This window comes from Ranitomeya variabilis, chromosome 2, assembly GCF_051348905.1.
Source record: "Ranitomeya variabilis isolate aRanVar5 chromosome 2, aRanVar5.hap1, whole genome shotgun sequence".
Taxonomy (NCBI): domain Eukaryota; kingdom Metazoa; phylum Chordata; class Amphibia; order Anura; family Dendrobatidae; genus Ranitomeya; species Ranitomeya variabilis.
Window position 1 is genome coordinate 194,618,553 of NC_135233.1, and position 25,375 is coordinate 194,643,927.

At 41.9% G+C, this 25,375-nt stretch overlaps 1 protein-coding gene across 1 annotated transcript in view; it reads right to left on the bottom strand.

Moving 5' to 3' along the window:
- Positions 1–6,169: 6,169 nt before the first annotated feature.
- BTK (Bruton tyrosine kinase) overlaps positions 6,170–25,375 on the bottom strand; it is a 336,320-nt gene continuing 317,114 nt past the window's right edge. The window contains exons 17-19 of the mRNA XM_077283385.1: positions 14,117–14,235; positions 11,833–11,990; positions 6,170–7,887 (exon numbers count right to left, since the gene is read on the bottom strand). Of these exons, the coding sequence (XP_077139500.1) occupies positions 7,819–7,887; positions 11,833–11,990; positions 14,117–14,235 (346 nt within the window). The 3' untranslated portion in view covers positions 6,170–7,818. The remainder of the gene's footprint in view (positions 7,888–11,832; positions 11,991–14,116; positions 14,236–25,375) is intronic.

A 25,375-nucleotide genomic window follows, 5' to 3' on the forward strand; every position in this document is an offset into this window, starting at 1 on the left:
GAGAATCGCACAAATGTTTCATGAACAGTGATCCATGTGCAGTGCAAAGATGCGTTTTTTCTCTGTATGACATCCGTATGGCGAGATTTTCTAGCCGGCTTGCAAAATGGACATATAATGGATCCATGGCTTCAAATATTCGTGAAAACATATACAGTACAGACCAAAAGTTTAGACACACCTAATTTAAAGATTTTTCTGTATTTTCATGACTGAAAATTGTACATTCACACTGAAGGCATCAAAACTATTAATTAACACATGTGGAATTATATACTTAACAAAAAAGTGTGAAACAACTGAAATTATGTCTTATATTCTAGGTTCTTCAAAGTAGCCACCTTTTTCTTTGATGATGACTGCTTTGCACACTCTTAGCATTCTCTTGATGAGCTTCAAGGTAATTTCACATGTGTTAATTCATAGTCTTGATGTCTTCAGTGTGAATGTACAATTTTCCTAGTCATGAAAATACAGAAAAATCTTTAAATGAGAAGGTGTGTCGCATTAGCAGGCTCCTGGTTGTAAATGTATTTAACCCCTTCAGATGGATTTACAGAGTGGGACTTGACTGTACGGCAGACAGGTATGGGATATTGTTGCTTTTTTATTTTGCTTTATTTTTTAGAAGAACAAGGGTCTTCAGTTGGATTGAGCGTACAATAAAGATAATAAAACCCTGGGTGTTTATTTCTTTCATTACAAATACTTTATTCTTAATGTGTGTGTATTTTTAACCCTTTCCTACTATTGGATTAATAATGGATATTGACAACTCTCCATTATTAACCAGGCTTAATGTCACCTTACAATAGCAAGGTGACATTAACCCCCAATTACCCATATGCCAATGCCACAGGGCAGTGGGAAGAGAGAGGCTAAGTGCCAGAATAGGCGCATCTTACAGATGTGCCTTTTCTGGGGTGGCTGGGGGCAGATGTTTTTAGCTGGGGGGGGCAATAACCATTGGACCCTCTCTAGGCTATTAATATCTGCCCTCAGTCACTGGCTTTCCCACTCTGGCGGAGAAAATTGCACTGGAGCCCACGCCATTTTTTTCCGTGAATCAACCCTTTATTTTATCACCTAGAGCTCCAAATTTTACACACAAACACTTCTAACATTATTAATGAGGGATATATAAAAATATAACGGATGTGAAATGGTTTACTGTATGTAAACTATGTCTCATATATGGTCGGGTTTGGTAAGGATTTAGCAAAAGCCTGCAATTGAATTATCGGCTATTCTGCTATCTAACTCTGTATTAAATAAATAAATAAATAAATATATATATATATATATGTATATATATATATATATATATATATATATATATATATATGTATGTGTGTGTGTGTGTCAATGACACATATACAACGCCTGGCAAAAATGATGGAATCACCAGCCTTGGAGGATGTTCATTCAGTTGTTTAATTTTGTAGAAAAAAAGCAGATCACAGATATGGCTCAAAACTAAATTCATTTCAAATGGCAACTTTCTGGCTTTAAGAAACACTAAAAGAAATCAAGAACAAAAAATGTGGTAGTCAGTAATGGTTACTTTTTTTTAACCAAGCATAGGGGAAAAATTATGGAATCACTCAATTCTGAGGAAAAATTTTTGGAATCACCCTGTAAATTTTCATACCCAAAAATAACACCTGCATCAAATTAGATTTGCTCGTTAGTCTGCATCTAAAAAGGAGTGATCACACCTTGGAGAGCTGTTGCACCAAGTGGACTGACATGAATCATGGCTCCAACACGAGAGATGTCAATTGAAACAAAGGAGAGGATTATCAAACTCTTAAAAGAGGGTAAATCATCAGGCAATGTTGCAAAAGATGTTCACAGTCAGCTGTGTCTACAATCTGGACCAAATACAAACAACATGGGAAGGTTGGTAAAGGCAAACATACTGGTAGATCAAGGAAGACATCAAAGCGTCAAGACCGGAAACTTAAAGCAATATGTCTCCAAAACAGAAAATGCACAACAAAACAAATGAGGAACGAAAGGATGGAAATTGGAGTCAACGTCTGTGACCGAACTGTAAGAAACCGCCTAAAGGAAATGGGATTTACATACAGAAAAGCTAAACGAAAGCCATCATTAACACCTAAACAGAAAAAAACAAGGTTACAATGGGCTAAGGAAAAGCAATCGTGGACTGTGGATGACTGGATGAAAGTCATATTCAGTGATGAATCGCGAATCTGCATTGGGCAAGGTGATGATACTGGAACTTTTGTTTGGTGCTGTTCCAATGAGATTTGTAAAGATGACTGCCTGAAGAGAACATGCAAATTTCCACAGTCATTGATGATATGGGGCTGCATGTCAGGTAAAAGCACTGGGGAGATGGCTGTCATTACATCTTCAATAAATGCACAAGTTTATGTTGCAAATTGCCTCTTCTGAGAAAAAGAGGACTTAACTCTATAGCGCCACCTGTTGGAAGTAGCGATCCTACAAGTCACAATCAACCCTCTAACGAGTCGTGCAATATGACTTAGGATAAAAGCCAAATCAGTATCTCAATTCGCAGACACGGTGTTTCGGGCTGTTGGCCCTCGTCAGTGCGAAGCATGAGAACTGATTTGGCTAGGTGAGAGGCTCTGGACTGGGGTCGACAAGCCAGAGATGGTATGTCACTCTCCATAAGGAGAAACGATACCCCTTAGACCCAAGTTTATGTTGATATTTTGGACACTTTTCTTAGCCCATCAATTGAAAGGATGTTTGGGGGTGATGAAATCATTTTTCAAGATGATAATGCATCCTGCCATAGAGCAAAAACTGTGCAAACATTCCTTGAAAAAAGACACATAAGGTCAATGTCATGGCCTGCAAATAGTCCGGATCTCAATCCAATTGGAAATCTTTGGTGGAAGTTGAAGAAAATGGTCCATGACAAGGCTCCAACCTGCAAAGCTGATCTGGCAACAGCAATCAGAGAAAGTTGGAGCCAGATTGATTGAGAACTGTTTGGCACTCATTAAGTCCATGCCTCAGAGACTGCAAGCTGTTATAAAAGCCAGAGGTGGTGCAACAAAATACTAGTGATGTGTTGGAGGGATTTTTTGTTTTGTTTGTTTTTCATGATTCCATAATTTTTTCCTCAGAATTGAGTGATTCCTTAATTTTTTCCCTATGCTTGGTTAAAAAAAAGTAACCATTACTGACTACCACATTTTTTGTTCTTGATTTCTTTTAGTGTTTCTTAACCCCTTTCTGACATTGGATGTACTATCCCGTCGAGGTGGGGTGGGCCCGTATGACCACTGACGGGATAGTTCGTCATATGCGATCGGCCGCTCTCCCTGAGACCCCCGTACCCTCCAGAATCAAAATGGCCGTGGTATCCAGGTCCTGCAGGGAGGTGGCTTCACAGCGCCTGCTCAGAGCAGGCGCCGGGAAGCCTGGAGCTGTGCACGTCAGATCGCCGATCTGACACAGTGCACAGCAAAGTGTCAGATCAGCGATCTTACACTCTAACATGATGCTCCCCCCCCCCCCGGGGCAATGTTATAGTGTAAAAAAAAATATATTCACATGTGTAAAAATAAAACTAAAAAATATATATATATATATATATATATATATATATATATTGTTCCTATAAATACATTTCCTTATCTAAATAAAAAAAACAATAAAGGTACACATATTGAGTATCGCCACATCCGTAACGACCCCACCTATAAAACTGTCCCACTAGTTAACCCCTTCAGTGAACACCGTAAAAAGAAAAAAAAAAACGAGGCAAAAAACATAAAAAAATGATATAAATGAGGTATCGCTGTAATCGTACTGACCCGAAGAATAAAACTGCTTTATCCATTTTACCAAATGCGGAACGGTATAAACGCCTCCCCCAAAAGAAATTCATGAATAGCTGGTTTTTGGTCATTCTGCCTCACAAAAATCGGATTAAAAAGTGATCAAAAAATGTCACGTGTCCGAAAATGTTATCAATAAAAACGTCAACTTGTCCCGCAAAAAACAAGACCTCACATGACCCTGTGGACCAAAATATGGAAAAATTATAGCTCTCAAAAGGTGGTAACGCAAAAAATATTTTTTGCAATAAAAAGCGTCTTTTAATGTGTGACGGCTGCCAATCATCAAAATCCACTAAAAAAACTGCTATAAAAGTAAATCAAACCCCCCTTCATCACCCCCTTAGTTAGCGAAAAATAAAAAAATAAAAAAAATGTATTTATTTCCATTTTCCCATTAGGGTTAGGGCTAGGGTTAGGGCTAGGGTTAGGGTTAGGGCTAGGGTTAGGGCTAGGGTTAGGGCTAGGGTTGGGGCTAGGGTTAAGGCTACAGTTAGGGTTGGGGCTAAAGTTAGGGTTTGGATTACATTTACGGTTGGGAATAGGGTTGGGATTAGGGGTGTGTCAGGGTTAGGGGTGTGGTTAGGGTTACCGTTGGGGTTAGGGTTAGGGATGTGTTTGGATTAGGGTTTCAGTTATAATTGGGGTTTTTTCACTGTTTAGGCACATCAGGGGCTCTCCAAACGCGACATGGCGTCCGATCTCAATTCCAGCCAATTCTGCGTTGAAAAAGTAAAACAGTACTCCTTCCCTTCCGAGCTCTCCCGTGCGCCCAAACAGGGGTTTACCCCAACATATGGGGTATCAGCGTACTCAGGACACATTGGACAACAACTTATGGGGTCCAATTTCTCCTGTTACCCTTGGGAAAATGCAAAACTGGGGCTAAAAAATAATTTTTGTGGAAAAAAAAAAGGATTTTTTATTTTCACGGCTCTGCGCTATAAACTGTAGTGAAACACTTGGGGGTTCAAAGTTCTCACAACACATCTAGATAAGTTCCTTGGGGGGTCTAGTTTCCAATATGGGGTCACTTGTGGGGGGTTTCTACTGTTTAGGTACATTAGGGGCTCTGCAAACGCAACGCAACGTGACGCCTGCAGACAAATCCATCTAAGTCTGCATTCCAAATGACGCTCCTTCCCTTCCGAGCTCTGCCATGCGCTCAAACGGTGGTTCCCCCCACATATGGGGTATCAGCGTACTCAGGACAAATTGGACAACTTCTTTTGGGGTCCAATTTCAACGGTTACCCTTGGAAAAATACAAACCTGGGGGCTAAAAAATAATTTTTGTGGGAAAAGAAATAATTTTTATTTTCACGGCTCTGCGTTATAAAACTGTAGTGAAACACTTGGGGGTTCAAAGCTCTCACAACACATCTAGATGAGTTCCTTAGGGGGTCTACTTTCCAAAATGGTGTCACTTGTGGGGGGTTTAAATGTTTAGGCACATCAGTGGCTCTCCAAACGCAACATGGCGTCCCATCTCAATTCCTGTCAATTTTGCATTGAAAAGTCAAACGGCGCTCCTTCCCTTCCGAGCTCTCCCATGCGCCCAAACAGTGGTTTACCCCCACATATGGGGTATCGGCGTACTCAGGACAAATTGTACAACAACTTTTGGGGTCCATTTTCTCCTGTTACCCTTGGTAAAATAAAACAAATTGGAGCTGAAGTAAATTTTTTGTGAAAAAAAGTTAAATGTTCATTTTTATTTAAACATTCCAAAAATTCCTGTGAAACACCTGAGGGGTTAATAAACTTCTTGAATGTGGTTTTGAGCACCTTGAGGGGTGCAGTTTTTAGAATGGTGTCACACTTGGGTATTTTCTATCATATAGACCCCTCAAAATGACTTCAAATGTGATGTGGTCCCTAAAAAAAAATGGTGTTGTAAAAATGAGAAATTGCTGGTCAACTTTTAACCCTTATAACTCCCTAACGAAAAAAAAATTTGGTTCCAAAATTATGCTGATGTAAAGTAGACATGTGGGAAATGTTACTTATTAAGTATTTGGTGTGACATATCTCTGTGATTTAATTGCATAAAAGTTCAAATTTGGATTTTTATTATCCATTTACCGTTTTCGTAAGTAAACTAATCACTCTTTTGTGCTGGTCGTTACTATTGCAGGTGAACAAAATATGTCCATGTTATTTGCTGATTTGTGATGTTTATTATTTTTTTAAAAAAGCTAATTAAAACTGAAATTATTAGAATTGTTTTTCGTTATTTATTAGTGATTTTAGTAGAATAAAAAAATTGCTTTTACTCTCCCTCTAGAAGACAGACATAAAAATGCACTGCTATGTACAATGTATCAGTACAATCTGCCTGTGGTGTCAGAGCCTGCAACACAAATCAAGTATGCAAAATTGTCCCAGTGACATCATTGCTTCATATTGCTTCATAGCTCAGCACTGTCTCACTCATTAGCTCCTCGGGTTCTGGAAACGTTTTCTTTCATAGCTGTTTAAGCATGAAAAAAATAATGAAGACAAAATGGAGCTTGAGACAAGATGATGGAATCTTTAATTTCCTTTACACTGCACAACACCACACAAAATGACAAGATGGCTGCATATACTATATACATATTACTGGACTGTATTGCAGGGGCAGGTAGATCGTGGAGTTCGTGGATTCATAGCTCAGTGTTTCACCTTACAGAGGTCGTTTGCTGCTAGAATATTATAATATTTTACATGCTGTTCCCACGTTCAGATTTTGATGCCGTCGGCCGCCGAGTAATGTGAAAAGGAACATTTCAAACTTCTTTAAAGTGATTGTCCAGGATCAGAAATAACATTACTGCATTCTTACAAAAACAGCACCACCCCAGTCGACAGGTTGTGAGTGGTATTGCAGCTCGGCAACATTCAATTCAATAGAGCTCAGTGGCGTTACCAAACATAATCCATAGACTGGGATGGTGATGTTTTGTAGAGAAGACAGCTGTGTTTTACTAATCCCTGACAAGCCTTTTAAAGGGAATCTGTGAGTATACTTTTGTTATGGGGGACAGAGACCCTGATTCCAGCAATGTGTCACTTAGTTTACTGGGTGCAGCAGTTGTGATACAGTCACTTTATTATCTGCTGCAGATCTAGTAGAGCTCAAAATCATGAGCCCTGTATAACCCCGCCCCCCACCACTGATTGGCAGCTTTCTGTGTACTCTGTGCACAGGCAGAAAGCAGCCAATCAGTGGCGGGGGCGTCTTTGGACCAGGAGGCACAAGGCACCTAGTCCTGTAGTGATAATCTCCTGCTAAAACACTGGTTTTATTGAAAAACCGCAAAACACATCCTAGTCGGAATCAGGATCTTCGGCCCTACACCATGCTGCTCTCAGATTACATAGCAAAAACCTGCTGACAGACTCCCTTTAAATGCTTTAGATATGGGTATTTTAATTACTGCACATGATGACTGCCAAACACTATTCACTTTTGTAACTCTGCATTTGAGCATATTTAAAGAATAAATGCCAATTTCATTATTTATCCACACAACTACAGTATAAGTAAAACATAGATTGCCTCCTTCTCGATTGATTATTTACACTGAATACACCGGTGACATTTACAATACAGATTTAGAGCTCACTGAGGGATCAGATGACTGTTGCTTCTCATAAAAGTCTATGGAAAGGGGAAGAGGAAGGAAGAGCTGGAGGCAGGCACCGACATCCGGCCCCAAGGATGCTTGATCCAACGGTTACTCTTTAATATTCTATGTTTACGTGTGTATACATATTATAGATTCTTTAAAAAATGACTGGAACAATGTGGTTTCCATTTTCTATAAATATTAACAAATGAGAAATAGAACAATGTATTTTCTATTCCGAATATTAAAAGCAAAAAAGCCTCACAGCTCCCATATCAAGTCCAGTGAGTTCGTTTAATTCCGGTCATTAATTTGCATTGAACCCTCGAGTTTCAGCAAAATCTAAAGTTCTATGCTTCTTTACAAATCCTCCATGAGTGCCAAAATTGCAGCCTGTAGGTTTCGAAAGGCCGGTCTCTCATCAGCTTTCTGTGCAAAACAAAGAAGAAATGAACAGTTTGTGTCCTTCGCCTTATGAATATATCAACATGAGCAAGGACATTTGCTGTACAACCCAAGGCCAGAGTCAAGGTGCTGTCCGCAGGAATAAGTGGCCACACACAGACCAATTTTCTGCAATGGGATGTATAAAATTGCAACCTGCACTAGTTTCATACATTTTTGGATGATATCCGACTATAGAATTTAAAGGGGTTGTCTGGTCTTAAGCTAAAAGTCCACAGTCACTGTGGATCCTCACATCGCACGCACTGTTTGCTGTGAAGATTCTCCGATGCCGGTGCTGGGAACAGGAAGTCATGTAACTGCAAGTATGTGATTTGCATAAATGCTGTCACGTGCCCACTAGACGTTTGCGGCTTCACTCAATGTACGTGTATTGAGCAAGGCTGGAAACAGTCTAGTGACTCTAGTCGGAATGTGGCCGGAATTATGCATATCGCCCCCGAGAATCTTCATCGGGCGCAGTGCACGAGATGTGAGGATTCACAAGTCTGCAGTCACATAGCGTCACATAGAGTGACTGCAGACTTATAGCTTAAGAGTGGACAAACCCTTTAATGGGTGCATAAAAAAGGGATGCCGTACTGACACATTGCAATACATCTGTTAAAAACAGATGACATTTAAAAGATTAAAATGGTAAGTTACTGTTGAAGAGAATCTATCATGTTCAGAAACCCTGTTTACCGGCTCATCTAGGGTTTCTCTGCAGAGAAATAGTGTTAAAATAAGATTAGGCTGCCATACTGGAGCAGCGGCCACAGGTAGAAAATTAGTTTAATTAGATTCCAATCATATGGCAATGCAGGGTCACAGATCATTAAAAAACAGGGTAACGCAGGGTCACAGATCACTAAAAAACAGGGTAACGCATGGTCACAGATGACCAGAATAGCCAGTAATCACGTCTCAGAACTTTGATTGACAGACCAGTAGGAAAAAGTAAATAGCAAAAAGATGCAAAAGCAACATCAAAACCGATGGCTTTTTACTGGGACAGCTTTGTGAAAGAAAACCGACCCCATGTGCACAAAACCAATGAGAGGAAACTGTCCGAATCTCAAAACTTTGAATTTCTGCTCACTTGCCATGTGCGCACAAAGTCTTTTTTCTGAGTTTCTGAAGAAGAAACTGAGCTGGACCTTCAAGTTTTTGAGGAGTGTTGAGATTTGGAGAGTTTCCACTCAGTTTCTGCTCAAAAAACTCCTTGAAAAACTCTAGTTTTTGCACTGAAACCTCAGCAAAAAGACTCCGTGTGCGCATAGAATAAGGCTCGGGTTATGTGCACACAACTTTTCTGCTTGGAATCCACCTGAAAAAGACCCACAAAAGTTCCCCATAAAATGAACATCATATACAGCAATGTCAAAATGACATATGGCTGTGCATAAGTTTTGTCCTATGTCACATTTTTTAACCACTTCAAGTTTCGGAAAATCTGGAGAGGTTAAAAGAAATTATTTGCTCATTTTTTCTGATGGCTTCCACTTAGCAGCCGCCCGCCCTCCGTACTTAACAGCATAGAGTGAAAGCCGCCGGTGAAGCAGCCTCAGAAAAATGACCATCGGTGGTTTTCTGACGCAGTTGCACTGAAAAAACTCAGCAGTTGTTCCAGCATCTGAATGACGTCGTGTGCACATGGACTTTCTTTAGGGAGTTTTGAAAGTTTTCAATTTCCTTTCCTAAAGTGGCCTTGATGAGATTTTTGAAGAGCTTTGAAATAGTTATTTTCTCTGAAGTGTTATTTTTTTGCAGTTTTTTGATTGCACACTGCCTTGTTCTGAACAGATTCAAACAGGAACTGCTCCAAAGAAGTGAACTGCACTTTCCCCCCATCATTTTATCAGTTTCATGACAATGGGCAGAACAGACAGCAAAAATATAGAGGAGGAAAATGGAGTTTGTGTGATTTATATGAAGCTGTACGATCACATACAGTATTACGTCGCAGCTCCCATTCCAACAAAATCCCATGGAGTATCCCGAATGGCAACACATGCCACAGGTTTATCGCTCCTGACATACAGCACCTTGAAAAAAGTATTCATACCCAGTGAACTTGTTCACATTTTTTCACATTACACTCAGAATCTTAAATGTTTTTTTAGGATTTTATGTGATACCAACACAAAGTAACAAATATATGAGAAGTATAAAAGGAAATGATGCAACGTTTTCTAAATATTTAAAAAATATAAATCTAAAAATTGTGAGGTGCAGCTGTATTCCACCCCCTGTAATCTGATGCCCTTAAATATAATCCTGAGTGATCAATCACCTCCAGAAGTCACATAATTAGTAAATTGAGTCCACCTGTGAAGGCCTTGGAGGTTTGTGAGACAACATTAGGGAACAAACAGCATCATGAAAACCAAGGACCTCACCATACAGGTCAGGGATAAATTTGTGGAGAAGAGTAGTGATGGGCGAGTAGCATTGTTGCTCGGGTGATCTCAGAGTATTTTGGCGTGCTAGGAGATTTAGTTTTCTTCGCCTCAGCTGCATGATTTGCGGCTGCTGGACAGCCCGAATACATGTGGGAATTCCCTAACAAACAGGCAACCCCCACATGTATTCAGCCTATCTAGCAGCTGTAAATCATTCAGCTGAGGCGATGAAAACTAAATCTCCCAGCACGCCAAAATACTGAGAGATCACCCGAGCATGCTCGGGGAGACCCGAGCAATGAGTATACTCGCTCATCACTAGAGAAGAGTAAAGCCCTACTTCTGAACATTTCACAGAGTGCTGTTCAATTCATCACCCAAAAATGAAGGCGTATGGCACAACTACAAACCTACCAAGACATGGCCGTCCACCTAAACTGACATCCCAAAAAAGGAGAGCACGAATTAGAGAACAGCTGAGGCACATGGTCACTGGAGGAGCTGCAGAGATCCACAGCTCAGGGGAGAGAATCTGTCCACAGGACAACTATTAGTCTTATACGCCACAAATCAGGCCTTTATGGAAGAGCGGCAAGAAGAAAGACATGTTTTAAAGCAAGCCATAAGAAGTCCTGTTTGTAATTTGCAAAAAGCCATGTAGGGGATACAGCGATCATATGGAAGAAGGGGCTCTGGTCACATGAGATCAAAGTAGAACTTTTTGGGCTAAATGCAAAATGATATGTGTGGTGGAAAGGTGGAAAACTAACATTATGCATCACTCTGAAAACACCATCCCCACCGTCACACATGGTGGTAGCAGCATCATGCTGTGGGGAGGATTTTCCTCATCAGGGGTAGGAATGCTGGTCAGAGTTGATGGGAAGATGGATGGCATTAAATATAGAGCAATCCCAGAGGAAAACCTGTTAGAGGCTGCAAAAGACTTGAGACTGGGGCGTAGGTTCACCTTCCAGCATGATAACAGCACTAAACATCCTGCCAGAGCTACAATGGAGGGTTTAGATCAGAGCATATTCATGTGTGTGAACGGCCCAGGCACCGCCCAGACCCAAATTCCATTGAGAATCGGACAAGACGTGAAAATTGCTGATCACAGACGTCTCCATCCAATGTCACTGAGAAGACGGGGCAAAATGTCACCTCTAGATGTGCAAAGCTGGTAGAGAAAGACCCCAAAAGACTGCAGTAGTAACTGCAGCAAAAGGTGGTCCTATAAAGTATTGATTCAGGGGGGGCTGAATACAAATGCACCGCACAATTTTCAGATATCTAAAATACTAAGAAAACCACGTACTATCACATAAAATCCAAATAAAATACATTCAAGTTTGTTGGTGCGACATGAAGAAATGTGGAAAAATTAACGGGGTATAACGACTTTTTCAAGGTACTGTAGATAAAAAAAAAATATTCATGGACATATTTTTATATTATAATTGTAAAAGGCGTGTAGCTATTGTTCATATTATATAAAACTTAAGTAAATACAATGAACAGTTACCTCTTCCCAGCAGCTAATCATCACACTGTACACTTTATCTGTTGCCAGCTGAGGTCTGTACAGACGAACTCCTTTTATTATTTGATCCACAATTTCATTGTTACTGAACATTTCATATGGCATCTTTCCAAATGTGAAAACTTCCCACATCAGGACACCTAAAAAATGAAAACGAGTATATATTACTCGAAGTTTAAAATGTTTAAAGGCTCTCCAGATTTATGATGTTCCGTCACTAGGTCACCCGGGACCACCACTGCTCAGTTGTTCTTAAGTTCTTGCCAACGGCCACTTCACAGTGAAGGAAGCTGAGCAGTCCCAGCTCCATCCACCATTCACATCTGATCGGTGGTGCATGTCATAAATCCACCTATCCGATGTTGATGACCTTTCCTAAGTCACATCAGCATCATTTTTGAAATGTCCTTTTATTTTGTTAAGATGTTAGCATTTTTTTTTCCATTAAATTTTTTATGGACCACTTTGGGCAACGTGATGACCCAACATCAACATGGGTTTATGAGGGATCAGTCCAGTCAAACTAATCTGATCAGATTCTATGAGGAGGTAATATGCAGACTGAGCCAGGGTAATGACGTGAATATTGTCTATATGGACTTTTCAAAGGCCACAGAAAAGGTTGGTACATAACATAAGAGCAAAGGGATTCGGAGAAAAAAATGTGTTTTTGGGTTCCTAACTGGCTAACAGTTAACAGTGATAGGAAACGGGGTGGTTATTCATAGAACACATTTGGTGTCTTTCACGGTTAACAGTGGAGTACCACAGGGGTCAGTATTGGGCCCTTTTCTTTAACAGGTTTATTTATGACCATGTAGGGTTCTTACAGACTAGAATTGCAATATTTCCAGATGATACCAAACTCTGCAAGGTAATATACATAGAGGAGGATAATTTAATACTACATTTATGGAAGCTGGAGGCTTGGGCTGAGAAATAGCAATCGTTGAAGTTTAATGTAGATAGGGAACTAGTCTTATTGTCATAGGTGGAGTCGGAAAGACATTTTTCCACTAATATGGAGCTATTAATGTCTGCATCTTAGGTTTTTTGCCTTCCTGTAGATCAAAATGTTGGGTTATAGGTTGAACTCGATGTACTTAGGTCTACCTTCAACCTTAAATACTAACAAACATCACTTTTAAAGACCTATATGTCAGAAAAAAATCCAAATACCCCACTTTAAAACAGCACCCACAAAAGTATTCAAATAGATATTCAGGAAGTTTATTAAACCTTCAGGTGCTTCCAGGGAATTACTGCAAAGTGGAAAAAAATGATAAATTACATTTTTTTCCTCTAAAGTGATTGATTTTGCCTAAAATTTTTATTTATAACAACGTTAATTGAAAATGGATCTTACAAATTTGCATGCAATTTATTCAGAGCGTGGCAATGCCCCATAAGCTGCAGTTTGGGCACATTCGCACTTTATTGCCCACACATTAGTTTTTTCCCAAGTCTATCACTGGCATACATCTGGACACTAACTGTGGTTTTGGTTCACAAGCGAGTGATTGGAAGCATGGATTTTGTTGGATCGGATTTTGGAATCCATGTCACGTTTCCAGATCATTTCTTCTCCCACTAATGTGAAATCCCCCTATTTTTCTGTTGGACCTGACTGTGGGTTTGATATTTTTGCAGGATGAGCTCAATTTTTTGGGGTACCATTTTACGTACATAACATTTTTTCATTCTTTTAAGGTAAGGTTTACATTCAATACTTGTGTTGAGAAGTCCATTGCTTTACAATTTGGGCCACTCTCATTGGCACAGTTATTTTGCTTGGCATAATTATGTTGGTGAACCATGTTGGTATTGGGGGCACCCTAGCTGGCACTACAATTAGCACTCTTATTTTGGTGGACACCATTTGGGCAGACAGTAATATTGCTATTATGATCTTCTAGGCACAGTTATTATAGGGGCAGCCAGCTGCTTGGCACCATTGTCGGCATTGTATGTGGCACTTGTAGGGAACCAAGATGCGAGTTTGTATTGAGAAGATGAGGAGGGTGGTGAAAAAGTGAGAAACTAAAGGAATCTGTGTGGCAAGTTCTCCCGAGATGTGTTGGAAAGAAACCCCATGGGGTAAATCAGGAGTTATGCCAACAGTGTATACTTTGCTTTACTGTTTTTGCAAACAGTAACAGTTTTTCTATGGCAGTCTTGTATTATTCTGTACATTTAAGATTTTTTTAAATTTACAATTATGTTACAGATTTTTGCCCAAATCTTGTGAAATCCCTTCATCACTTACCAAAGGACCATACATCTGATTTACTGCTGAACTTGCTGTATAAAAGCACTTCGGGAGGAGACCAACGGACAGGAAATTTTGAGCCCAGTGAGCTCGTATATTCATCATCTAATACATATCTGTTCAAGACAGGAACATTGTACATAAGTATTATGTTCAATGACATCCGTGCAAAACTCAGATTATATGCTAACATTATTATTCATATATGGAAACATAATTTTTAAGCTAAATAAGTCCAAGATATGTGCAAATTAATTTCCTTATTGACTACCCAGCCTCGCGGATTGTCCGAGAGTAGTGACTACTGTCACATTTGTAAAGATAAATGACACAATTCGGGCGGCCTGCAGCCACCAATATGGGGAATACTACCCCCACATATACATTAGACTAATGTCAGACAAATACAACGATATCCACAGATTTTCTGTGTATGGGGGCGCTGGCCAACTGATTGTTGGGTGAGATGTCAATCAGTCATGTCCAATTTCAGACTTATAAATTGCTTTGTTCTAAATGGAGATAAGCCACTGGCAACTTTCTCATTGAGAACACAGGAGCTCTTGGATGAATGAGTTCTTAAGGGAAAATAGCTGTCGGCCAAACTATTTGCTGAATAATCCTTGGCTGACAACCTTCTGATGTGCAACAGGTTCTTTAGGCAGGGCCGGCTCTAGGTTTTCGTGGGCCCCGGGCAAAAGACTTTCAGTGCGCCTCTTTAACACATACCATCATTCATGATGCACAGATACAACAGAGAAATATATAGTACAGAGCAAAAGTTTGGACACACCTTCTCATTTAAAGATTTTTCTTTATTTTCATGACTATGAAAATTGTACATTCACACTGAAGGCATCAAAACTATGAATTAACACGTGTGGAATTATATACTTAACAAAAAAGTGTGAAACAACTGAAATTATGTCTTATATTCTAGGTTCTTCAGAGTAGCCACCTTTTGCTTTGATGACTGCTTTGCACACTCTTGGCATTCTCTTGATGAGCTTCAAGAGGTAGTCACTGGGAATGGTTTTCACTTCACAGGTGTGCCCTGTCAGGTTTAATATGTGGGATTTCTTGCCTTATAAATGGGGTTGGGAACATCAGTTGTGTTGTGCAGAAGTCTGGTGGATACACAGCTGATAGTCCTACTGACTGTTAGAATTTGTATTATGACAAGAAAAAAGCAGCTAAGTAAAGAAAAACGAGTGGCCATCATTACTTTAAGAAATGAATGTCAGTCAGTCCGAAAAATTGGGAAAACTTTGAAAGTGTCCCCAAGTGCAGTTGCAAAACCATCAAGCGCTACAAAGAAACTGGCTCACATGAGGACCGCCCCAGGAAAGGAAGACCAAGAGTCACCTCTGCTTCTGAGGATAAGTTTATCCGAGTCACCAGCCTCAGAAATTGCAGGTTAACAGCAGCTGAGATTAGAGACCAGGTTAATGCCACACAGAGTTCTAGCAGCAGACACATCTCTTCAACAACTGTTAAGAGGAGACTTTGTGCAGCAGGCCTTCATGGTAAAATAGCTGCTAGGAAACCACTGCTAAGGACAGGCAACAAGCAGAAGAGACTTGTTTGGGCTAAAGAACACAGGGAATTGACATTAGACCAGTGGAAATCTGTGCTTTGTTCTGATGAGTCCAAATTTGAGATCTTTGGTTCCAACCACTGTGTCTATGTGCAACGCAGAAAAGGTAAAACGGTTGGACTCTACATGCCTGGTTCCCACTGTGAAGCATGGAGGAGGAGGTGTGATGGTGTGGGGGTGCTTTGCTGGTGACACTATTGGGGATTTATTCAAAATTGAAGGCATACTGAACCAGCATGGCTACCACAGCATCTTGCAGCGGCATGCTATTCCATCCGGTTTGCGTTTATTTGGACCATCATTTATTTTTCAACAGGACAATGACCCCAAACACACCTCCAGGCTGTGTAAGGGCTATTTGACCAAGAAGGAGAGTGATGGGGTGCCAGGCCAGATGACCAGGCCTCCACACTCACCAGACCTGAACCCAGTCGAGATGGTTTGGGGTGAGCTGGACCGCAGAGTGAAGGCAAAAGGGCCAACAAGTGCTAAGCATCTCTGGGAACTCCTTCAAGATTGTTGGAAGACCATTCCTGGTGACTACCTCTTGAAGCTCATCAAGAGAATGCCAAGAGTGTGCAAAGCAGTCATCAAAGCAAAAGGTGGCTACTTTGAAGAACCTAGAATATAAGACATATTTTCAGTTGTTTCACACTTTTTTGTTAAGTATATAATTCCACATGTGTTAATTCATAGTTTTGATGCCTTCAGTGTGAAATTACAATTTTTATAGTCGTGAAAATACAGAAAAATCTTGAAGGTGTGTCCAAACTTTTGCTCTGTACTGTAGGTATAGTACATGGTCAGAGATTTCACTTACTTATTATATCACGTGAGTGATATCTATTGTAAATTCTACAATAGGTCAGAAACCGGACAGTATATTCCTCCATACAGTATTATGGGCATCACACAGTGCTCCATACAGTATTATAGGCACCACATAGTGATCCATACAGTATAATGAGCCCCATATATTGCTCCATATATAGTAATGAGCCCCATATATTGCTCCATACAGTATTATGGGCCCCATATATTGCTCCATAAAGAATAATAAGCCCCATATATGTTGGCAGATATGCAACATATACAGACTTATTTGTGTACAGGAGTGGTTTACACTTTTCTGACAGTAGTTGGCGATGTTGTTACTGTTATATGCTTAGTTGAATATAATGCATATACTTGTTGTACTTTGGTTTCACTTTCTCTCTGGTAAAAGGTCCTTTAGACTTCCTGTTATGCTTTAATAAGAAGCTGATGCATGTGCCTCATGTTCTGTGTAGATAAAAGTTGAATTACCCCATATAATCTACTGTCACAAGTTTTCTGCGACCAAACTATGCAACAGGTTATGGGCCCAGCATAGAAGACATAAAGGACTTGTTGGATGCAAAAGAATACTTCAGAGCAATTCTCTCCAAACAAGTAAGACAAATAAGTTAAAGATGAGCAGCAGTTCAGTGCGGAGACTCACAGTAGGTAAGCCCAACAATGAGAACTATCAGTTATGGAAGTTCAAAGTGGAGATGTTATTGTCTAAATATGATTTATGGGAGGTAATCACTACAGACAGACCCAATGATAATAATCAGACATGGGATAAGAAAAACAGACAAGCAAGAGCTACTGTCAGCTTATTGGGGGAGGATGATCAGTTAATCCACATAAGGAATGAGAATACAGCAAAGGGAATGTGGGAAGCATTGAGAAAGCTACATGAAAGATCCAGCTTAAAATCACAAACTATTCCCGCTAAGAAAACTTTACAAGATGAGATAAAGGGCAAGGAAAGACATGCAGGAGCATATAAACTCCATGATGGAGGGTAACAGCTGAGATCAGTCAGTGAAGACATTAAGGATAGCCATACAGCAGCAATATTATTGTGCAGTTTACCAGATTCATAAACTGCTTGGATAAATGCACTAGAGACAAGACCTGAAGCAGACATTACACTAGAGTTTGTAAAGACCAGACTTATAGATGAATATCAAAGAAGGAAAGAGCAAACAAACAATTCCACTGAAAGGAATAGTGAAAATGCTCTTAAAGCAACAGACAAGAAGCCCCATAATACAGAGACAAGAGAATGTTCAGATGCAAGAAAAAGGGACATTTAAAGAAAGACTGTACTATATGGAAAGCAGAATAACAAATTACACCAAAAGGAGAATAAACAGAAAGTAAAAAGCATAATTTCTAACCCACATGCAGATCACTGGAATGGCACATTTAAAGTAACTGATAAAGAGTCATCATCAGGCTGGTTTATTAACTCAGGAACAACAAGTGACATGACTAGTGATAAAAGCTTCTTTACTGAACTTGATGATAATAAGAAGGAAGCAATTTATCTTGCAGATGGGAGTAAAATAACTGCAGGAGGTATTGGACAAGGAATGCTAATCTGTCCTGATAGATTTGGGCATAATTCAAAATTGCTAGTAAAGGATGTGTTATATGTTGCAGGACTAGAAGGAGGATTGACATCCAAAGGACTTAGGGTACCGTTACACTAAACGATTTACCAACGATCACGACCAGCGATACGACCTGGCCGTGATCGTTGGTAAGTCGTTTTGTGGTCGCTGGAGAGCTGTCACACAGACAGCTCTCCAGCGACCAACGATGCCGAAGTCCCCGGGTAACCAGGGTAAACATCGGGTTACTAAGCGCAGGGCCGCGCTTAGTAACCCGATGTTTACCCTGGTTACCATTGTAAATGTAAAAAAAAACAACCCACTACATACTTACATTCCGATGTCCGTCAGGTCCCTCGCCGTCTGCTTCCCGCACTGACTGTGAGCGCCGGCCGTAAAGTAAAAGCAGAGCACAGCGGTGACGTCACCGCTGTGCTGTGCTTTACGGCCGGCACTGACACAGTCAGTGCGGGAAGCAGACGGCGAGGGACCTGACAGACATCGGAATGTAAGTATGTAGTGTTTTTTTTTTTTTACATTTACAATGGTAACCAGGGTAAACATCGGGTTACTAAGCGTGGCCCTGCGCTTAGTAACCCGATGTTTACCCTGGTTACAAGCGAACACATCGCTGGATCGGTGTCACACACACCGATCCAGCGATGACAGCGGGTGATCCAGCGACGAAAGAAAGTTTCAAACGATCTGCTACGACGTACGATTCTCAGCGGGGTCCCTGATCGTAGTAGCGTGTCAGACACAGCGAGATCGTATGTATATCGCTGGAACGTCACGGATCGTGCCGTCGTAGCGACAAAAGTGCCACTGTGAGACGGTACCCTTACTGTAAAATTCAAGGATGATAATTGTACAATCCTAGCGGGAGATAAGGTAATAAATAATGTCAAAGCAGGTGAACAATTACTGTATATTATCTAGACACATTAAAGGAACAGATGAAGTTATGTACACATGATCACAAGAATTGTATTCAAATGTGGCATAGGCGTCTAGGACACAGACATCCTGAGAGTATAATGGCGTTACAAAAGAAGAATTTGACAAAAGACCTATTGATATCTGATGTCAATGTTGTCTAAAGCTACAAGAGTATGTATACCTAAAGAGAGTGAAACAAAAAGCACAAAGTGACCACATCAGGAGGTTATAGATATATGGTGACCTTCATAGATGACTACTCAAGATACACAGTCACGTACTGTGATACAGAACAAAATTGAAGTTTTTGAAAAATTATAAGACTATGTGACAATGTCAAATAGCAAGATTCAGAGGAAGCCAATCATCCTCAGAAGTGATAATTGAGGTGAATTTAAACTACTTAAGACAGAATGGAATAGATCATCAAAAGACTGTTCCATACACACCTGAACAGAGTGAGTGTTCTGCCCTTCCTAATGAAGGACAGGGGTTTGTCCAAGCATTAAAGTTTCACTGCTATAGTTTGGTTTTGCTGTGTTATAGCACCACCCAGTGGTGGATAAATTTACTACCTGTGTTTTTCTTAGTGATCATTAGAGTGTTGCATTCTGGGTTGCACCAAAGCATCATGGGATAGGGGAATTCCCCATTTCTCTCTCTGTGTATTTTCCTGTACACTCGTGTTAATCTGCTGTGTTGGAACTACTTCACTTACTTGCCACCCTGGTTAGTTTATCCGGTAAGATTGCTATCCCTGTTCCTGCAATATAGTGTTCTATAGAATGTGATTACTGTATAGCAACTAGTACCTGGGAAATCTATTATCTGTCAGTTACTGTATGTAGTTGCATGTAGAAGTTGCATCATCCTGTATGCTTTCCCTGCTAGTTATAAGTATCAGTTGTGCTGTTATTTGCCCAATACTTACCCAAATCATTTGTATTCTTATAGTTTTACCGCCTTTCAATACCTGTTACCAATAAACAAGTTAGACTACAGAGAACAGTCTGCTTAATTTGGAAGACAGAAGTGGTTTATGCTGTATGTTGGATCACACACCGTATCAACGTGTATGAAGACAGAACAGTAAAACGGAAGCTAGACGCCGGGATGACAGTAAAGGGAGGCTAGACGCCAGCGATAGCAAATACCACTTACGCAGCCGCTTGTACCACACCGCACTGCCTGCAGATACCGCAGCGGCCGCCATACAGTCACAAGTACCAAGAGTGCAGCCCACCAAGCACCACACGTCTCAGTCCACACTGAAGTCACCCCTACCCGCTCTGAGACGTCCTACAGCCTGCAAACGGACATAAAATGTCTGCAAGTCAAACATCTTCACTCAGGACGAGGTCCCAAACAAGCCGCTCTAGCAAGTCTTCCTCGAAAAGGTCTGTCACCCTCGCCCGAGTAGAAGCTGAGGCGGCGAAAGTAAGATCCTCCTTCGCTGCACAAGAGATGCAGTTAAAGTTAAGACAAGCAGACCAAGAAGTAGAAAGCGCTCGCCTGCAAGCAGAAAGAGCCCGCCAAGAAGCAGAAAGAGCCCGCCTGCAAGCAGAGCAAGAAGCAGAAAGAGCCCGCCTGCAAGCGACCTTAGAAAGGCTTTCCGCTGAAAAAGAAGCAGCAGCCACAATATCCAAAGCTGAGTTTTTAGAAGCCGTGGAGTTTCCTGAACCCGAGCGAGGCAGCGACATACGCGGACCAGACCTTGATCATCAGGACCCTGCTCAACGCGTCTCAGAATATGTCCGCCAACATCCCAAAATAGAAGAAAACTCTGATCCGTTACACCAACCAGCCTATACAGATTCCCAGAGATCCTTCCTCCAAACACCGTACTGGAAGCAGGAAGGTATATTGCGAAATGACATTGATCACCACTACCGTCTTACGGAACAGAAGGTACGGCCTCCGCCCAGACTGACAGGTACACCCTTCGCCACTGAACGGGTTTATACAGACTTTCCTAAGCCAGAAGCTCCTACCAGGTATGAGGATGCACCACATACACCGCATGACAACAGCACACCAGCTCACGTTGGCACTGACTCAGCCACTATGAACTTTGCAAGGTTCTTTACCTGCCGGGAGCTGGTGACCAAGGGACTTGTAAAGTTCACTGATCGAGCTGAAAGCTACAGAGCATGGCGAGCCTCTTTCCAGAATGTCACCAGAGACTTGCATCTTTCCAGTAGTGAAGAGTTAGATCTACTGGTTAAGTGGCTTGGGAGCGAGTCAGCTGAACATGCCAAAAGAATCAGGAACATTAACATAAAGTACCCACACACAGGACTTCGTATGGTGTGGGAGAGACTCGAAGAATGTTATGGGTCAATAGAAGCTATAGAAAATGCTTTGTATAAAAGAATTGATGATTTCCCCAAGATAGCAAATAAGGGTTATCAAAAGCTCAGGGAACTGAGCGACTTGTTAATGGAGGTACATGCTGCTCAGGCAGAAGGTGATCTACCAGGGTTGGCATTCCTGGACACTGCCAGAGGTGTCAACCCGATTGTGCAAAAGCTCCCTTACAACTTACAAGAAAAGTGGGTCAGTCACGGGTCCCGTTACAAACAGGCTCATAAGGTACCATTTCCTCCCTTCAGGGTGTTTGTAGACTTTGTTGCTCAGCAGGCTAAAGTTAGAAATGACCCTAGTTTCGATTTCACTATGTCATGTACCACTGCCTCTGGTGTAAAACCCAGTAAAACACCAGTGGCAGTCCACAAAACTAATGTTACCTCCACAGGTTTTCCTTACAGGGCAAGTAAGTCTTCTCCAGAAGAGGACAAACCGCAAGATCTCAGCAAACACTGCCCCCTACACAAGAAACCTCATCCTCTGCTAAAATGTAGAGCCTTCAGGGAGAAGTCTCTAGAAGACCGTAAGAGTTTCCTAAAGGAAAACAAGATATGCTTCAGATGCTGCGCGACAACCTCACACTTCGCCAAGAACTGTGAAACCAGTGTGAAATGCACAGAATGTAGTAGTGTGGAGCACAACACGGCCTTGCATCCTGGACCACCTTCAGGGGTATCATCGCGAGTAGAAGAGTCTGCCGAAAAACAGATGGACACTGACATGGACACCCCAGTGGTCACCTCTCAGTGCACAGAGATCTGCAAGGAACTCGTAGCAGGAAGATCCTGCTCAAAGATCTGTCTTGTCAGAGTATTCCCAGCGAGCCAACGGGATAAGGCAATCAAGGTATATGCAATCTTGGACGATCAGAGCAACCGGTCTCTAGCTAAGTCCTTTCTCTTCGACACCTTCAACATTGCTGGTCCCGGCTCTCCGTACTCCTTGAAGACATGTGCAGGTACTGTCGAGACGGCGGGGAGGAGAGCAACTGGATTCAAAGTAGAGTCTATGGACGGTCAAACCTGCTTATCCTTGCCATCAATACTGGAGTGCAACCAGATTCCCGACAACAGGTCTGAGATACCTACACCAGAGGTAGCAGCTTATCACACCCACTTGAGATGTATAGCTCACCTGATACCAGAGCTTGACCAAGGAGCTCCTATCGTCTTACTTCTCGGAAGAGACATACTACGGGTCCACAAGGCTAGAGGACAGATCAACGGCCCACAAAACGCCCCATACGCTCAGAGACTTGACCTAGGATGGGTCATTGTGGGAGATGTCTGTTTGGGTGGAGCACACAGGCCGACATCAGTCAACAGCATGCTCACCAATACCCTCGAGAATGGACGCCCGTCTCTCTTCCAGCCATGCGAGAGCAGTTTCTTGATTAAAGAATTGCCACACCACACCCCTCCACCTTGTCCGTTAGCTGATCCTTCCTGTGAAGATCATGCATGCGACGGTGAGCAAGATCATATAGGGTGCACAGTTTTCCACAGGACAAGAGAAGACAACCAGGTAGCAACGTCCATAGAGGACAGACTGTTCTTGGACATCATGGAGCGAGAGATAGTAAGAGACTTATCAAAGAGTTGGGTCGCACCTTTACCATTCAAACCACAGAGGCAACGCTTACCCAACAACAGAGAACTTGTCTACAGTCGATTTGTCTCCCTTACGCGCAAACTGCAGAAGGCACCAGAAACAAAACAACACTTCTTTACCTTCATGGAGAGAATATTCCAGAGTGGCCACGCGGAAATTGCACCTGTACTTCAAGATTCCGAGGAATGTTGGTACTTACCTATTTTCGGCGTGTATCATCCGAAGAAACCAGGTCAGATAAGAGTGGTATTTGACTCAAGTGCCAGATACGAAGGTGTTTCTTTAAACGACGTCTTCCTGTCTTGTCCAGACCTCAACAACAGACTTCTGGGAGTACTTCTTCGTTTCCGCAAAGATGCAGTAGCATTCTGGCCGACATACAACAGATGTTTCACTGCTTCCTTGTTAAAGAAGAACACAGAAACTACTTGAGGTTCTTCTGGTACCGCAATAATGACCCCTACAAGGACATCGTGGAATATCGTATGAAGGTTCACATCTTCGGGAACAGCCCTTCCCCTGCTGTCGCTATCTATGGCCTTAGACATTCAGCCAGAGAGGGTGAAGCGAAGTATGGATCGGATGTAAGATCTTTTGTGGAAAAGGATTTCTACGTAGATGACTGCCTGAAATCCACACCCACAGAGGAGTCGGCAGTCAGTCTCCTGAAAAGGGCACAAGAAATGCTCGCTTCATCCAATTTGAGGTTGCACAAAATTGCTTCCAAAAGCCAGAAACTAATGGCAGCCTTTCCCTCTCAAGATTACTCAACCGATTTAAAAGACTTGGATTTAAGCACGGACTCCCTTCCCATGCAGCGGAGCCTGGGTTTACTCTGGGATTTGAAAAAGGATGCATTCACCTTCCAGATCAGCGAAGAAGAGAAACCCTTCACGCGTAGAGGCGTCCTGTCCATTGTGAACAGCTTGTACGATCCTCTGGGATTTGTAACCCCTGTGACTATCCAAGGTAAAATGATGTTGAGAGACTTCACCCGAGAGACGTCCGATTGGGATGATCCGCTTCCAAGCGAAAAAAGAGACTTGTGAGTAAGATGGAAGAACTCTTTAGAAGCCTTGTCAAGTCTCTACGTGGCATTACCATATGCTTCTGTGCCATCAACAGAAATCAAGATGCAAAGGCTTTGTATCTTCTGCGATGCCTCAACCAAAGCAATTGCGGCAGTGGCATATTTGAAAACAACTGACATCAATGAACAATGCCACGTAAGGCTTGTTATGAGCCGGACAAAACTGGCCCCACTCCGTGAACACACAGTACCCAGACTGGAACTCTGTGCAGCTGTGCTAGCAGTAGAGTTAGCTGAGCTTATCTCGACAGAAATGGACCTGGAAATCAAAGAAGTCGAGTTCTACACTGACAGCAAGGTAGTGCTGGGGTATATTTGCAATGAAACTTGTCGCTTCTATGTCTATGTCAGCAATCGGGTGCTAAGGATCAGGAGACCCACCGAACCTAAACAGTGGCACTATGTGTCCACAAACCACAATCCTGCGGACCGCGCAACCAGATCCGTTGAAGCAAGTCACCTTAAGGACACGACCTGGTTTACTGGCCCTACATTCTTATACCGTTCGACGCCATACATGGACGAGTCAAACATCTTTGAACTGGTAGATCCAGAGGCAGATGAGGAAATCCGCCCTCAGGTATCCGTTCTACGTACGGTGACTAAAGACAATCACCTCAAATCCCACCATTTCAATAAGTTCTCAACTTGGAACTCGCTTGTTCATGCCCTCGTTTGTTTGATTCATGTGGCTCGGTCCTATAAGTCAACGTCACCCGCCACTCAGAAACCTTGCAAGGGTTGGCATCACTGCAAGCTTGCCTTTACCGTTCCAAACATGGAAAATGCCAAGAACGTTATAATTCGCACCATACAACGTGAGTGTTATGCCAAAGAATTAGATAACATCAATAAAGGCCAACCTGTTTCTAGAGATAGTGTCTTGAAGAAGCTTGATCCAATCATTGACCAGGATGGGCTGTTAAGAATTGGAGGTCGTCTTCAAGAAGCTGAAGTGGAATTTGGGGAGAAACACCCTATAATAATTCCTGGACATCATCATGTCACGACCCTGCTTGTGCAACACCACCACGTCTTGGTGAAACATCAGGGCCGACTGTTTACCGAAGGAAATCTACGAACTGCTGGACTATGGATAGTCGGAGCAAAGCGATGCGTGAGTAAACTCATTTACAATTGCGTGATTTGTCGCAAACTCCGTGGCGGGACTCAAAAGCCGAAGATGGCCAATCTCTCACCAGACAGACTTAGTACAGAACCTCCTT